The 15,687-nt window shown below is 39.2% G+C and overlaps 1 protein-coding gene across 4 annotated transcripts in view; it reads left to right on the forward strand.

Moving 5' to 3' along the window:
* Dtnbp1 (dystrobrevin binding protein 1) overlaps positions 1–15,687 on the forward strand; it is a 104,616-nt gene that overhangs the window by 48,416 nt on the left and 40,513 nt on the right. For all 4 annotated transcript variants that reach the window (XM_075969779.1, XM_075969776.1, XM_075969775.1 and 1 more), the window contains one exon: positions 7,186–7,208. In XM_075969779.1, the coding sequence (XP_075825894.1) occupies positions 7,186–7,208 (23 nt within the window). The remainder of the gene's footprint in view (positions 1–7,185; positions 7,209–15,687) is intronic.

Below are 15,687 nucleotides of genomic sequence, written 5' to 3' on the forward strand. Positions count from 1 at the left end.
TGCACATGTACACACCATGACACGAAAGCTTAACTTTCTGATTCTCAAATGAAGAGTTCTTAGTTCTTAAAAAATAAACTCACCCCTTTAACAAAATAGTATGCAAACAAGCAAGTGATTTTTCCTTTTCTTGATTTGAAAAGAGATTATGTACAAGATGTTGGATGCATGACATATATATGGGTTTAGTGTGCTATAAACAAAAAGTATTTATATACCTGCAGGGATGTCCTGCCACTTAACACTGTGACATAATGATGTTGTCTACAGAATTCATGCTTGAGATGCACACATTTGAATTACCAAAAGTCAAAACAAAACAAATCTCATGTTTTGTAAGTTTTTGATGTATTCCATGTTAGCCTGGTCTATTGCTTATACATTTCCTGAAAATCTAGTCCAGAACTGAGTTGGGAAGTGGGAGAAAAGAAAATACTTGCTGTGAGTGTTACAGCTCTGGAGGGAAAGGTATCTTGACTTGTCAGGGAGTCAGGCTGTACCCTGAGTTGCAATAGGAGGCTGGAACTGCAATAGGACAGCTCAGGAGGCTGGGTAAAGTATCTGACTTATCAGCAAGTCAGGCTATACCTGAAGTTGGGTACAGTGGGGGATGGTCTCCCTGTAGGATGTAGCAGTTCTGTTTCTTTTCCTAGAGAGAGCCATTACAGCTGAGCTCTGCTCCTTTCCCATTAAGGGAACGTCCTAGCAGAGCTATCTGTTTCTTCTGCTCTGCTCCAACACAAGATGTTACCTCATCTGCTTCATTCTGCTAAAGGAGAAGCCCCTGCAGAAATAGAGCGATTTCCGTGGACTCCAGCGAAAAGCAGTTTCTCTGCTCAACTCCCAAGGGAGTTTCCTAGCAGATATAACTGTTTCTTCTGGTTTTTATGCTCAGCCCCACTAAGGGAACGTCTCAGCCAAGATTCTTTTTCATACCTGTGAAGAGTTCCACCCAAAACTCTTTAAAAAAAGAGAGATTTATTTGGGAAGGAGGAGTCCAGGAGAGTGGCAGCCAGCAACTGAACAGGCAGGGGGGGGCTTATACAGGGTTTCCCAGGGGAAGATTTTCTTCTCAGGGATTGGTTTGTTTTCCTATTCAGGGATTGATTGGTTTAGTTGGTTAGGGGAAGAGTTGGCTCTGGTTTCAGGGCCAAACTGTGTTTCTCTCACTGGCCTTTTGTTTTGTTTTTTTGATTCTAGATTTAGGGCCAGTATGTATTTATTTCACTGACTCTTATTCCAGGCCCAAAGTATGTTTCTTTGGCTCTGGTTTCAGAGTCTGGGTGTTTTTCTTTGGTTCCGGGTTCAGAGTTAAAGTGTTTCTTTCACTGGCTCTGGGTTCAGGGTCAGGGTGCTAGATTTTGTGCTCAGGGATTGGTTGGTTTCTTTGGCTGGCCCCTTTACTCTATATTCACTTTTTTGTTCCCGTGCATCTCTTCAGTGGCTACTGTGTGTTTTCTCATTTAGCAATCCATGCCCAGTATAACTTGAGGTGGGCACAATAGTAACCACTGGAATTGAATGGCAGATTGAGTTACATAAAATCATTTAACTACTTAGGGCCATCATCAAAGCCAGGGTTTTAACTCCTACATCTCTACAAATTTGTCCTTTTGTATTGACTTTTGAGTTAGAACAAACTGAATCAGATCCAGATGTTGGTAACTGAGAAGGGGTATGTGTTATTTTGTTGTGTTTGTGCCTTCTCAGCACAGAGAATGGTTTTCTTCTCTTGCCAAAGCAGGAGTGTGAACCATGCCCAGTATTAACTGTGGCTTAGAATGACTATGATTCTCATGATGGTAGAAGGAAGTGTAACTATAGGAAACTATTTGTGAACCTGAGACCTCTCCCCTACCTTCGGTAAACACTTTGGATGATTTTTAACCAATGTGTTTATGGGGTACTTAAGAATATTCTTCTTGAGGCCGGAGAGATGGTTCAGTGGCTAAGAAAACTGGTTTCTTAACAGAGGAATTGGGTTCAACTCTCAACACCCATATTGTGGTTCACAACTGTCTGTAACTCCAGTTCCAAGGAATCTGACACTGTCTTCTGATCTCTGTGGCCACTAGGCAGAAACATGATACATAAATATATGTGTAAGCAAAACACCCAATACACATTTATAAATAAGTCTTTAAAATAGGCTATCCTTCTTTAGTTATCTGATAAAAATCACATATAGGGAGCTGTGTGGTTATATGGGGAAATACCAACTGTGTTTGAACAACACTGCATATATAATGGTATTACTGCTACTGATATCCTTTTATGTCTGTGTTTGTGCATATTCATGTAGGTGTACACATATTCTGTGCATAGGAAGGGAGACCAGAATTCAGCATTGGGTGTTGATCCTCAGTTGTCACCCACTTTAGCTTTTATTTATTTGTTTGTTTTAGGACAAGGTTTCTCATTGGCCTGAAGCTTACTGATTAGGCTAGGCTGGTTGGCCAGCATGTCTCAGTGATTCTACTGTCTCTAGTTCTTTAGTTATGGCGTTAAGGTACATGCCACCATGCCTTACGTTTTTGCATATGTTCTGGGGCTCAAACTCAGGTCCTTATGCTTGTATGGTAAACATGTTATGGACTGAACTATCCTTCTAGTCCTGCTCAAAGTTTTTATGGACAGAAACAGGGACTGCCTTGACAAATAGTACTTATTGTGGATAGAATATGGTTTTGGGCAGACAGGAAATCATACTCTCATGTGTGGGGTGATTGGGAATATAATTATTTAGCTCTACAAGTCTATCTCAAGAATCTCTTGGAAAAGTTTTTGCAACCAGTTGTACATAGATTTCTCATAAAGAAATGAGTGAATATTTACCCTATAAGCCAAAATAAAGGACTTCAAACCACATACATGCTTTTCTTTAGCTAACAGTCACTGAATGGCTTGATATTTTGAAGTTGGCTTGCATGTTAGTCATGAAATATGGGGCACACAGGCAAAATTTTTATAAAATGATAGCCTCAAGCAGTAGACTAAGCTTTGGGTAAATAGGATGATGATATGGCAGTAAGAAAGGGGTTGACTTCTTTACGTGTCAGGGAAGACCTAAGAAGGTACATAGAACTGAGTCCTGAAGCTTGCAATATGTGGGTCTAGGATTATACAAGTCTAGGCAGAAGGAGCAGTATGAACAGAGTCCCTGTGTCCTAATACTAAGTAGACTTGTAAGAATGAAAAAGAACAACTAAAGTTGAACAGTGGTGGCACACACTTTTAATCCCAGCACTCAGGAGGCAGAAGCAGGTGGATTGCCAGTCTGGTCTACGAAGTGAGTTCCAGGACAACCAGGGCTTTTCTACAGAGAAACCCTGTCTTGCAAAACCAAACCAAAACAAACAGCAACAAAACCCACACACATATCATGCATAAGGATGTAATTTAAGATATTTTTTGTTTCCAAACTTCTGAATTACTTGGGTCTTGTGTAGTTCAGCCCGGTCTTGAACTCCTGATCAGCGCTCAGTTTTGAGTTTTTCCCCAGGGTATAGAGTTGCTTCTTCCAGTGTTCAGCGGTTAGCATTGGTGTCTCTCTGTGCATTTGCATTTGTCTTGCTGCTCTGACCGAAGAAATGACTGAAAAGGGAACCAGAGAACCGAGTGTCCCCATTGCTCCAGATCAGCCCCTCAGCATCCCAAGCATGGCAATAATGGCTCAAATTTTCTGTGGCTGAGAAATGGGTATCTTTTCTTCCTAGCTCTACTCTTTCTAGTCTTTTGTTCCAGCTTGGGAAAACCTCACTGTCACTGTCACGTCCATAAATGGACATGAATCCATTTATGCTACTGGCTTCTACAGAGGGACATTTCTCCCTCTAATTGAGCATCATTTTCTTTCTCTTGAAGTTTCACATCATGTTTTGTGTTTGACAGTTCTTGTCCTTAGATTAAGAAATACCTTGTCATAAAATAACACATTATTAAAGAAGAGAAAATAGAAATGATAAGTAGCTCAAAAATTATTATAGTAAAATGTGTGAATTTTGGGGGTGATCCATGCTTCTATGTGGATTAATGAAACTTGGAAATTATCCCTAAAGGTAAATACTGGACTAGTTAAAGAAAAGGTAAAATATACTACTAATATGCTTCTTGAAAAAAGACTAATGGTGAACAAGTTGCATAGCATATGATATTTAAAATACTCCTTAATGGAGAGTCTATAAATATTGTGTCAGATACCAATAGAGAATAAACCTAGGATGTACTTGAATGTTTTACATAAATGTTGTACATACATCTGTCTTAGCTTTTTGGGTAACTAAATCTAATTCTTATTCACCAGACCTTCTGAAATCTGTTTTTTTTTTAATTTTTCAGCGCTATTAAACTGCATTTTTTTTCTATTGTAGGTTTTTGTTTCCTTATAAATGCTCCATTGTTGGTGTCTCTTGGATTCTGTTAGTGGCTACTGTCACTTTCTGTTCCTGTGCCCTCCCCAGGAGTTTTTACATAACCTTGCTCATCTGCCACACACATGGTGATTCTGGTTATCAGTGTGGGCATTTTTGTACCTTTTAGATACTTGTACTTTGAGTTCCAACAAACATCGCAAGATCACCAAACCCCAAATTCTCTTCCACTACAGGCAGACTCTGCCTCCTACAGAATTACATGGCCCACAGTCATAAGGGTCTTGGTAATCCCTTTCTCCTCTCCTGTCAGCTCTACTCAGTTCTTAGTTTAGACTAATGCTTCTTTAATTCCATCTTTGCCTTTGTCTTTATTAGAGTCCTTTTGAGGTCAGACCCACATTTTGGTAACTTCAGTTACAGTGGAAGCCTACTAATTGGCCTTTCTGTCTATAATCTTTCCCCTAGTCTGATTATATTTCTGTTACGATAATTCATTTTTCTAAAACATAGGCATGATTAAGACTTCTCATCATTTTAAAGATAAAATTAAATTATAAAAATGATATAAAAAGTACTTAACCTAAGTTAACATACAGAATTCTCATGACCTTCCAAGTAGGTGCACACTCTTTTTTTACTAAGAGGAAAAGCAAGACTGGAGATTAAATGATATACCATGGGTTATAGAGCCAGGAGAGGGCAGGCAACACTAGAATAGAACAAAGTCCCTGAAGTAGTCATCTCTGTATGTCTGCTTACAGAGTCATCCGTGGTCTGGTTTGGGTGCCTGAGGTATGAAGAATCTTAATTTTTCTCAGGGCATTGACTTCTGAGGGGGCTGATTGTCATATGGAAAAATAAAGACTGGCAGGAACACATTTGAATGTAGGTGGCTGGACGTTTTTGCTTTTTCCATTCCATTTTCTTTACCCATTCCCTCATCTTGACTCAACCACAAATATACCAACCTTGAAGGGCATGTAATTTGTAGTGGGAAGGCAAGACCAGAGTACTGAAATGATAGGCCATTGATTTGATAATAATGGGAGCGTTGGGTACTTCCTTCTTTAGGAATCTGGCTAACCAGTTAAAATTTTTGAATTTAAAAATGCCAGTAATACACGAATGATAGAAGTTGTTTTAATTATTTTATAGTATATTCGTTCCGCCAGTCAACTACATGACAATTACAGAGTCCCTTATCAATAAGTATGGACTGCCTTATATGTTAGGTTTTTCTAGTTCATGTTTTATTGGTTATGGCTTTCAAGTTATTTTTAACAGTTTTCTAACACAGAGCAGTTGTTGGCAAAAGGTTTGAGGTTGCTCTGAGTGGTTCCTGCCAAATGACTCTGGTCTACCAGGCAATTTTCTGGTAAGGGCTAAACTATCTCAGGTGACTGGTGTGCAGGTGGGTCAAATTTAGACTTAGCCTGCAATTCTGGATGCCAAAGACAGTACACATTAATAATGTGAGAGCTCTAGGTTTTATTCTTTGTCTTATCACCTAATTCCCATATGGCCTTTTGTCACCAAGTTCTGTTTTCTCATATTGAGGCTAGTTGTGTATACAGGGAATATATAAGATGTTCCTTGTGTAATGTATAGTATATACAGTAAGAGCCCAGTGATATTCCTTTCCCCACCCACCTTGCCTCAACTTCCCTTTAGTCCCCAAAGCATAGCTTTTCACATGAAGCAGATTTTCATGTAAAACAGATTTGGAAGTGATTTTTCTTAGGCACTTTGCTGGGATGTAATACATATATAGCGTCACTAACAAGCCCATTCCTTAGATTTTCGTTGTTCTTTTTGGAGTACTTTTTAAAATTCCAAGTCATCGTTGTTACCATATCTCTCAGATTCTTTTCAACTTTAAATGCCTGTGAATCTAGGGTCTTATCATTTTACTGCTTCTGTGCTGTTTACCCAAAAGATAGGCATATAAAGTTAATTTATATTAGTAGTAGTATAAGACTTTAAGATTTTAGCCCAGTTTTTACAAATGAATTAGCTATTTCTCAGGAGCTTTTGTTTTCCAAATAGTGTCAGAATGTCTTGTTGGATAGGTTCTGTGTGTGGTATAAATTACCATCAAGGCTTCTAAGATACTCCTGAGAGATTTTAACTTTAAGCTGGGAAGAAGCACCTTTTCTGCTCAGTATCATCCTACCTTCTGGTCCATAAGCCACCAACCTCCTGTGCTGGAATGTAACTTACTGTGACTTTTTTGTCACAAAGTGTCGATTTTATAGAGCCTTGTCTGTTTCTTCCACTGTGTATTGCCCCAGGAAACTACGCATGTTAGCATCCATAATTGACAGTGATGTTTAGCAACCCGGAAGATACCTAGAGGTGTCTTCAGGGGCAGAGTGAGCTCTGAATGACTGTCCTTGGTTTTCTCACTTTTCTTCTTTGCTACTAAATGAGGAAATAACTATTGCTCTTCTGGATAAATTTTAGTTGAAGACCTTAGAAATCTATTGTTTAATATTTATCAAAATTATAAAAAGCTCCTTTTTAAAATTGTTTCTGTATGAGATGGACTACATATGGCATTGAATGCTCTCTGTGTTCTCAAATTTTGTTTTCATAACTTAAATTTTAGTAGAGTTTTTGAGCCATTAGGAGGTAAGAACAGAAATGAAAATCATTAGTCTAATTTGTGTTGATATTTTCAGTGACATATAGTTGACATGTAAGTATCCCAAGCTGTTCTGTGTTTTTCAAGCTCATAAACTGTTGTTACAATGCAAGAGCAATTTTCAGTGGGAAGAAATTGTTTTAAGTTTGCTTTTCTCTTTTCTTACAGGAAGGAGCTTGAAGCCTTCAAAGGTAAATCTGCGTTTAATTCTTCACTTTACAGTAGTTGGGGATTAATCATGCCAGATGTTCCAGATTGGTGATAATGAAAAGAGCTAATTCCCTTTCTTTTAAATAAGAGAGTTTATGTTAAAAAGCAGATGTTGAGTTTGGTGGTGTTTGGGCACGCCTTTAATCCCAGTACTCAGGTGGCAGAGAGGCAGGTGGATCTATGAATTTGAGACCAGCTTGGTCTACAGAGTGTGTTCCAGGAGAGCCAGGGCTACCTGTCTGGAACTCCACCCCCCCCCCAAAAAAAGAAAGTAGAAGTTAGCATAATATTGTTTGCGTAAGTTTATTTCATCAAACAAGTTTGAAATTCTGGTTTACCTGGTGCAAAGGTGCCAAGTGAGGCTCTGTGCTGAGTCGAGAGTGAAGAAGGTGGAGTGCTGACTCTGAGCTGCTGAGGCTTGGGGTTTCAGAAATGTTTCTGCTGTGCAGTGTCCCTCTGGGTCACGAAAAGAAGAGATGGGGAGGAAGCTCAGTGTATACCTAATAATCTCATGAGCTTCTCAGAAGTCTGCCTTGTCAGTGCTGGCCCTGCTCTCGGCCTGTTCTGTGACTTTGATTAGTCTTCTGATTTTGGGCTTGGTTCTAATTTCTGCAAAATTAGAAATTTGGATGAAATGTATTCTGAAATTCTGAAGAGCAAACCAGTATTCCTTTCTATTTTAGAGGAGCTTTTGAAGACACAGAGTCATTTTTGGCCCTGGTGCCCCATACTTAGTCCTAGTAACTACTTTTTTGTTGCTGTGGTAAAGCGCCACGACTAAGGTACTTAGTAAAAGGAAGAATTTCTTTGGTTCCAGAGGAGGAGTACATAATGGCAGGGAGGGAGGCTTGTCAGAGAAGTCTGGAACAGGAAGCTGAGAGGTCACAGTCCTGTGGTTGATGCTAGGAACTCTCAGGGTCTGCCCTTAGTGATTACTTCGTTCAGCAGGGCTGTATCTACCCAAACCTTCACAAACGTTGTCACCAACTGGGAACCAAGTGTTCAAATGCCTGAAGCTATGAGGACATCCCTGAGCAAACCACCACACTGGTCCTGGAGAAACCCACAGACTTCCCAGCAGCAGAGTCCTGCACTGAAGTGCCTCCTTTCAGTTGTTCTGCATTAATTCTGTAAAACTACTGTTCCTAGAGACTTTCTTAACAAGAGATAGAAGAGGTCAATTACTTGTTGACTCTCTTGGGTTCTCATACAGGCTTGTTACTCCTCATGTAAGTTTGCCTGACCTTTAGGTTTACTGAATGAGTAAAAGTTTTCCAGTGTTGTTGTTGATGGTTAGAATTGCCTCTGTGTCGTATCTGTTAAAATGTTTCAGAAAAATGATTATTTGTCAAGTTAAGGGTCATGAAGGCATATTTCTGATGTGGCTGCATTGAACAGACTGTTTTGTCTCAATTTCTGTTTCACTCACTCTCGTGATTAAGCTCATGGCCAGTTAGTTGTTGAAGGTAATAGTGCGTGACCATGTGACAGTCATGCTCTTGTTGCTTTTATTTAATTGTGATCACCTATTTATGGGTGTTATTTTTTACCAGTTGTTTGAATAAGATTTGAAATCTTCATAAAATTCTGATTTCCTTTGTTTTGATCAACCGGTTTAGCATTTCTTATATAACAAGAGATGAAAAAAAGCCCAATCAAGTTAATAGTAGAAGACAAGCAGGGACACACATTATATAAAATGTCAGCTTTATTTGCATCTTCCTACTAAAGCATTCTTTTTTAGTGTAACGCTGTCCTCAGAGATCAGCTATTTGCAAAAGGCTGGGTAATATTGCATATTGCTTGATAGAATAATTCAATTTAGGTGGAAGTAACTTGTTTATACACACATTTCTAATTTTGTGCAACATTTACAGCACACCAGATCTATCTACAGATAGATCAAGTTTTAGACAGGATGGAAATTTTTATTCAGAGCTTGGGTTCTGTTACTAAGGATTAGCAAAGGACCTCATGCATGGTAGAAAAGTGTTTTCCTTCTGAGCTCTGCTCTATCCCTTTTTAATTATTTATTTTAAGACAACCTCACTAAACTGGCTAGGCTTGCCTCAAAATTTATGTTTCTTCTGTCTCAGTAGCTGCAATGATAGGTAAATGCCACCATATCCAGCAAAAATAAAATTTCATTACATTTTTTTTGATGATAATGTCTGTGTACATAGGGCTGGCCTAGAACTTGAGTAGACCAGGCTAACTATGAACTCACAGAGATCCATCTGCCTCTGCCTCCTCAGTGCTGGAATTAAAGATACTTGTCAGCATACCTGTCCGTCAAGGGACCAAACTGGGCATTTGGGCTTATATTATCTTTTATGAAAGAGTATTTTACCAGCATGGGTGTGTGTACATCATGTAAATGCAGTGTCATCAAAGGCTAGAAGAAGGTATTGTCTCCTCTGGAACTGAAGTTACAGAAGGTAGTGACTGCCATGTGGCTGATAAACTCAGGTCCTCTGTAAGAGCAGCAAGTGCTCTGAACTGCCAAGCCATCCCTTCAAACCCTAATTTTAAAAGTAGGTTATTATATATATTTGAATTTTAAAAGTTACTCTTAAGATTTTAAATCTAGCCAGTTGTTGGTGGTACATGTCTTTAATCCCAGCTCTTGGGGAGGCAGAGGCAGACAGCTCTCTGTGAGTTCGAGGCCAGCCTGGTCTACAGAGTGAGTTCCAGGACAACCAGGACTGTTACACAGAGAAACCCTGTCTCAAAGATCCGCAAGAGAGAGAGAGAGAGAGAGAGAGAGAGAGAGAGAGAGAGAGAGAGAGAGAGAGAGAGAGAGAGATTTGAAGTCTAAAAATGTGTCACTGGAAAGGATCAAGGAACAGAGATTTAGGGTTGGATATTCCTGTCTCACTGTTTGATTCTTGACTTAATATGGTTTTAATATATTACATTTGCCCGTTAGCCTTCAGCTTAAGTACTTTGGAAAAGCAACCACCAATCCCTTTTCTCCAGAAAACATACTACCTGGTACCCAAGTTTGTTGAATAGAGATGGCCACTGGCCACTCTCCCAAATACCTATTTTCATAAGTAGGACGGAATACTTAGCCAGGGAAAGTGTCACCTCACAAAACCACCTCTGCAATGTGCTACTGTTGCGCACACTCAAATACTAGATAAAAATGGAACATCACTGTTAAGGACTATTGCAATAAATTAGGATTGCAACCCTTTGGAAAACTTGATATAGTTGACTAGCCTTTCAATTTTGTTATAAATAGTAGAGTTAAAAATTAGAAAACATTTTGGGAAAGGGGTTCTGTTGTGTCATACATCTATATTTATGTTCTGTTTTTAAAAATAAGACTAATCCAGTGAAGTGTGGGTAGTGTACTCTAGAATTTTTAGTCAGACCATGCTTAATGAGTATATGATTAAAACTGTAGTTATGTTTTAAATTAAAATATTTACATATGTATTTTAAGAGATTTTTATTTTAACTTGCTTTTAAAAAATTAAATGACTAAAGTAGATACAATTTTATAAGATAGTCATTGTAATCTACTACTTAATATAAAATCTATTTGTCAAAAAATGTGATCAATAAGTGGAAACAGGTCACGATTTAGGAGTTGTCATTATTCCAGTAAATGGTGGCCATCAGGAGACTCATGTGGAATGAGACAGCTAGGGCCACCTGCTGAATGACTTTTGAGACTTTGCCTGGGAAAACACTGGAACAGATTGTGCCAGAGCATTTGGAGAAATAGGAGAAAGAGTACAACAGCTTAATGACAAAGAACTTCAGAAAAGAAGTGGTAATGCTGATGGTAGCTTTCTATCAAAATTGAGCAGATTGGTACAGCTCCTGTCTTGCTTCATTTTGAGGTCTTAGAGATGGAGAAATTCTCAGCATTGATGATAGCAGACCGTGAATGGAAATAGAGGTTGATGTGGGATGTCCTTCTGTGTATGTGTTGCTTTTATTGACTGATGAATAAAGCTGTTTTGGACAATGACTTAATAGAGTCACGCCAGGTGGGAAATCTGAACAGATATATGTAGAGAGAGTAGGCAGAGTCAGAGCATGCCATGTAGCTGCCAAAGGAGATGGACTCTAGAACCTACTGGTAAACCACAGCCTTGTGGTGATAAACAGATAATAGAAATGGGTTAATTTAAGATATAAGAACTATTCAATTAGAAGCTGAGCTAATAGCAAGCATTGTTGTCATTAATATAGTTTCTGTATAATTATTTGGGTCTGGGTGGCTGGGAATGAAAGAGCAGCCTCCATCTACAAGAAGTCATCAAGTTGAAGAGATCACGTTTTAGTCGCTGTTTTGTTGCTGTAAAGAAACACCATGACCACAGCAACTCTTAAAAAGGGAAGAGTTTAGTTGGGGCTTGCTTGTTCCGCAGTCCTTTGTCATGGTGGGGAGTATGGCAGCATGAAAGCAGATATAGTGCTAGAGAAGTAGCTGAAAGTTCTACATCCAGATCCGCAGGCAGCAGCAAGAAGAAAGAGACTCTGGACGTGGAGTCAGTAGATGGGGAGCAGGCGGAAGAAGGAGGACACAATCTTAGGATGAATCAGGATGGCCAACGGTAGTACCCAGTGGTGGTGGCACACACCTTTAATCCCAGCAGAGTCATGTGAATCTCTGAGTTTGAGGCCAGCTTGGTCTACAAAGTGAGTTCCAGAACTGCCAATGCTACACAGAGAAACCTTGTCTTAAAAAAAGAAAGAAAGACAGAAAGAAAGAAAAGAGAGAAAAAAAAAGAGTATACCTTTTATAATTTATTTATTTATTTATTTATTTATTTGGTTTTTCGAGACAGGGTTTCTCTGTAGCTTTGGAGCCTGTCCTGGAACTCCCTTTGTAGACCAGGCTGGCCTCGAACTCACAGAGATCTGCCTGCTTCTGCCTCCCAAGTGCTGGGATTACAGGCGTGCGCCACCACCGCCCGGTGCCTTTTATACTTTATAGTTGCATATAGGGTTAAATGGGAGAAAAGGAGCCTGTGAGCTGAACTCTTCTTGCCTTTAATGGCCCCAGGCTCTGAATCTGAATTGTAGACTTTTCATCCATGGGATCAGGTGTGTCTAGCAAATCTCTAACTTTCCTGTTCTTGGTGTAATTAGGAGGGCACAATGGAATTCCTGGTTCCACAGTGGCAGTGATTTTTTTTTTCCTCAAAGAATTATTTGTTTAGAGAGGTTACCATTGTACATATTTTCATTCTTTACCAAAGCCCACACAAAATTTCCCAAATTGAAAATTATTAATAGTGAGAATTGTTAAAAATGAAATAAAAAGATGCTGGCGAAGTGTGGTCTACGATGTCGAAATGCTGGAACTTTGTCAAGCAGCTGTGATTGCTATGTGGTCCATGCCAGTGGGGGCCATTCTCATTCAAACCACCACATCACCTGACTGGAGACTTCAGAACTGTTAGGATCCTCACTTGTTAGATGGTATAAATGTTATGCCCAGATCATGGAGTTCCCCCCAAAACCAACTAAGAGACCAAGTCCTGTATGTAAAATCAAAGAGCCTTTATTCTTACACAAGTTTGCAAACTCAAAGAGCCCCCTTTTTTTATAATAAAAAAAAAGATATAGCTGTTTTTATAATAGCAGAGGTTGGGGTGAGGGATCTCTAAGATTCAGGATCCCTGGTTGACTGACATTTGTCTTGGGGTGTCCTGATGAAAAGTGATGGGTGTTGGCAGGTGATCCTGTCTACAATGATTGGAATGTTAGGAATTTCCTTTGGATGGTCTGTTCCTGGGTGGTCTCAGTTTGTAGTCTTTTTGGAACCAGATATTGTCTTAGGGTTAACTTCGGAGATTCGGGCCTCTATTGAGCTTGTTATGGGCGGGTCCTACAATAACACCCTCTATCCTAATGGAGCTAACAAACTGTGCCAGAGCTTATAGGATATAAAGGCTAATATAATTTGAATATTATCTAGGGATAGTGGGAATCAACACACTAAAATGGGGTAATCAACTGGAGATAGGCAGTATCATTCAGCCTGAATGCTAAGTACCTGCAGGGCTTACAGGATGCAAGGACATTTCAGAAAGAGAAAAGAACACTTGCAAGAATACAGAGATACTTATTTCAAGAATTGAAGCTGAAGTTTTCATGTTTGCTGAAAGAACTACAAATAATTTGTCACCACTGAAGCATATGATGTGTGGGATGAAGGCTGGAGTAATATCCAGCCTTGTATGTCATGCACAGGGTTTGCACCTTTCCTTTTAGACCAGTGGTCTCCACAAATAGATGTTGCATACAAAACATTGGCCACAGGGAACATGACTAGAATGCTTCTTTTAAGTCTTTTTCTATTATTTGTTCATGTGTGTGCATGTGTGAGATTTGTCTCACTTTTTTTCTTCTTCCTGTCAGGAATGTTAAATGTTGATTTTGTGTATTTGTTTTTGAGGCTGTTTTTCAAGTAACTTTGGATGACTTTGAGCTTCTGATCCTCCTATCTCGCTTTCTGAGTGCTGGGATTACCAGTGTTCATCACTATGTCAGGTTTCTGTGATGCTGAGGAGCAAACCCAGGGTTTTGTGCATCCTAGGCAAAAACTCTACAAACTGAGCCGTAGTCTCAACTCCAATGTGTGTATTTGCAAATTTATATGTAGGGATTCATTTATATAATATATAAGTAATCATATTTGAAGGGTTGATGTTAAAGATTTTTGTTCCTTAGGGGAGTGCATGCTCAAGAGAGCATAGAGGTTCATTTAAGAGAGACAAGTTAGAGACTTGGAGAATCCAAGGAGTTCCAGTTAGAATGACAGGATCGGATCTGCTTTATATTTTCTGGGATCAGCTCCAAGATAAGAGAACTTAATTGAGTTCATATACTGGTATGTGCCTGGGATCCCATGTCCTTCAGAGACTGAGGCAGGAGTCTGGGCAACATAGCAAGGACTGGCCTCAAGGAGGAGAAAAGGGGAAGGGAAGAGAGAGGACAGAAGAGGAGAGACTTAATGGAAAACTATTTAAAAGGCTTGAATTGAAATGGGAGAGATGGCTCAGCAGTTAAGAGGTCTTGAGTTGGATTTCCAGCACTACCTTTGGCAATAATCTGAAGCCTATATAGCCTCTGCAGCCCCTGTATGCATGTCTACAAAAACAGAATTAACAAAGCAGCAACAGGCTAAGAGAGAAAGAGGAGAGTGTCAGGTTAAGGGAGATTTGTTTTTAATTTTTTCAAAGGAAATTATTTGCTTTAAAAGGGGAAAGAGGCTGTATGTAGAAAGGCTGAGGTGAAGGCAGAGTGAGAGGGGCTAACCGAAGGACTGTACCAGAGAGAGTGGTTTTTGAGGAGGCAGTTTTGAAACAGGGTACTGCTGTTGATTACAGTAACTATCAGAAGTGTGCCATTTCAGGACTCAATGTGCATTCCCGTCCCCTGGTCAGTGTTACTGAATTTAGGGGAACCTTTGCTAAAGCTACATTTAAATGAGGTGGGGGAAGTTTAAAGATGCCTGTGTATTATAAAGCAAGCATATCCTTTATTTTAATTTGTCTACTTTTAGACATTAATGTTTCTTGTGCTTTTTAGGGTGTTTCTAATGCATCTTTGTGCTTAGATAACAAATTCAGAAGGATTTAGTGTATTTCCAGCCCACCCCACCCCCATTTTCAGCATCATTTGGTATGGTCCCAGATCGGTGCATACATCTTTGTATACCAGAGCCCATGAGAGCTTGCATTTTGCTTTATAGAGGCAGTAGATTCTGGTGTATGTCTGCCTAAGCCATCAGAAACATTGGAAAACTAACAGCTTCAATACATTTTCTTTGGAAAAAAAAAAAAACAACCTGAAAACAAAAAAACGAGTTCTGGCTGCAGCCTCCCTCCCTTTGTTCTACATCTCAGAAGATGCGCGTGAAGGAAGCTGCCTGGTAACTGGAGTATCCTCTTGACCAGCTCTTCTTCTGCCTGTTTGCTCAGTTCTAAACCATGTCATCTCCAGGACCCAAGGAAAACAGTCAGAGGAGTCCCTGTAGGTGGAACTTTATTTCGTGTTTTTCCTTAGGTGCTTTTATTTAAATTTGTTATAAGTGCATGATATAAAGATGAAATATTGTTTAAAAACTGAAATTAAATTTAGACTGATTTGAACCTGAAAACACAATATTTTAGTGAGAGCTTTTTTTTCTGTATATATCAATAAGTAATTAACATTAAGTAAATTCTAAGAACAAATAATTGTTGCATGGGGATCTAGGACATTTGCATGTGTAATATACATCTTCTTATCCATCAGGTAAAATTTCCCAAATAGATGTTTTTATAAAGCAGCATTTATATTAAAAGCCAAAATGCCATTCCATTTCTTACAGTTAGAAATGAAAGCTAATTCAGCATCCTTGCTGCTAAGGTGTTCATTTTCCAAGCAGAAGGTAGCATAGTTAAGTATACAACCATTCCTGGGGACAGGATGAAGTTAAAGTTCACC

Source organism: Microtus pennsylvanicus, chromosome 4 (genome assembly GCF_037038515.1).
Source record: "Microtus pennsylvanicus isolate mMicPen1 chromosome 4, mMicPen1.hap1, whole genome shotgun sequence".
Classification (NCBI taxonomy): domain Eukaryota; kingdom Metazoa; phylum Chordata; class Mammalia; order Rodentia; family Cricetidae; genus Microtus; species Microtus pennsylvanicus.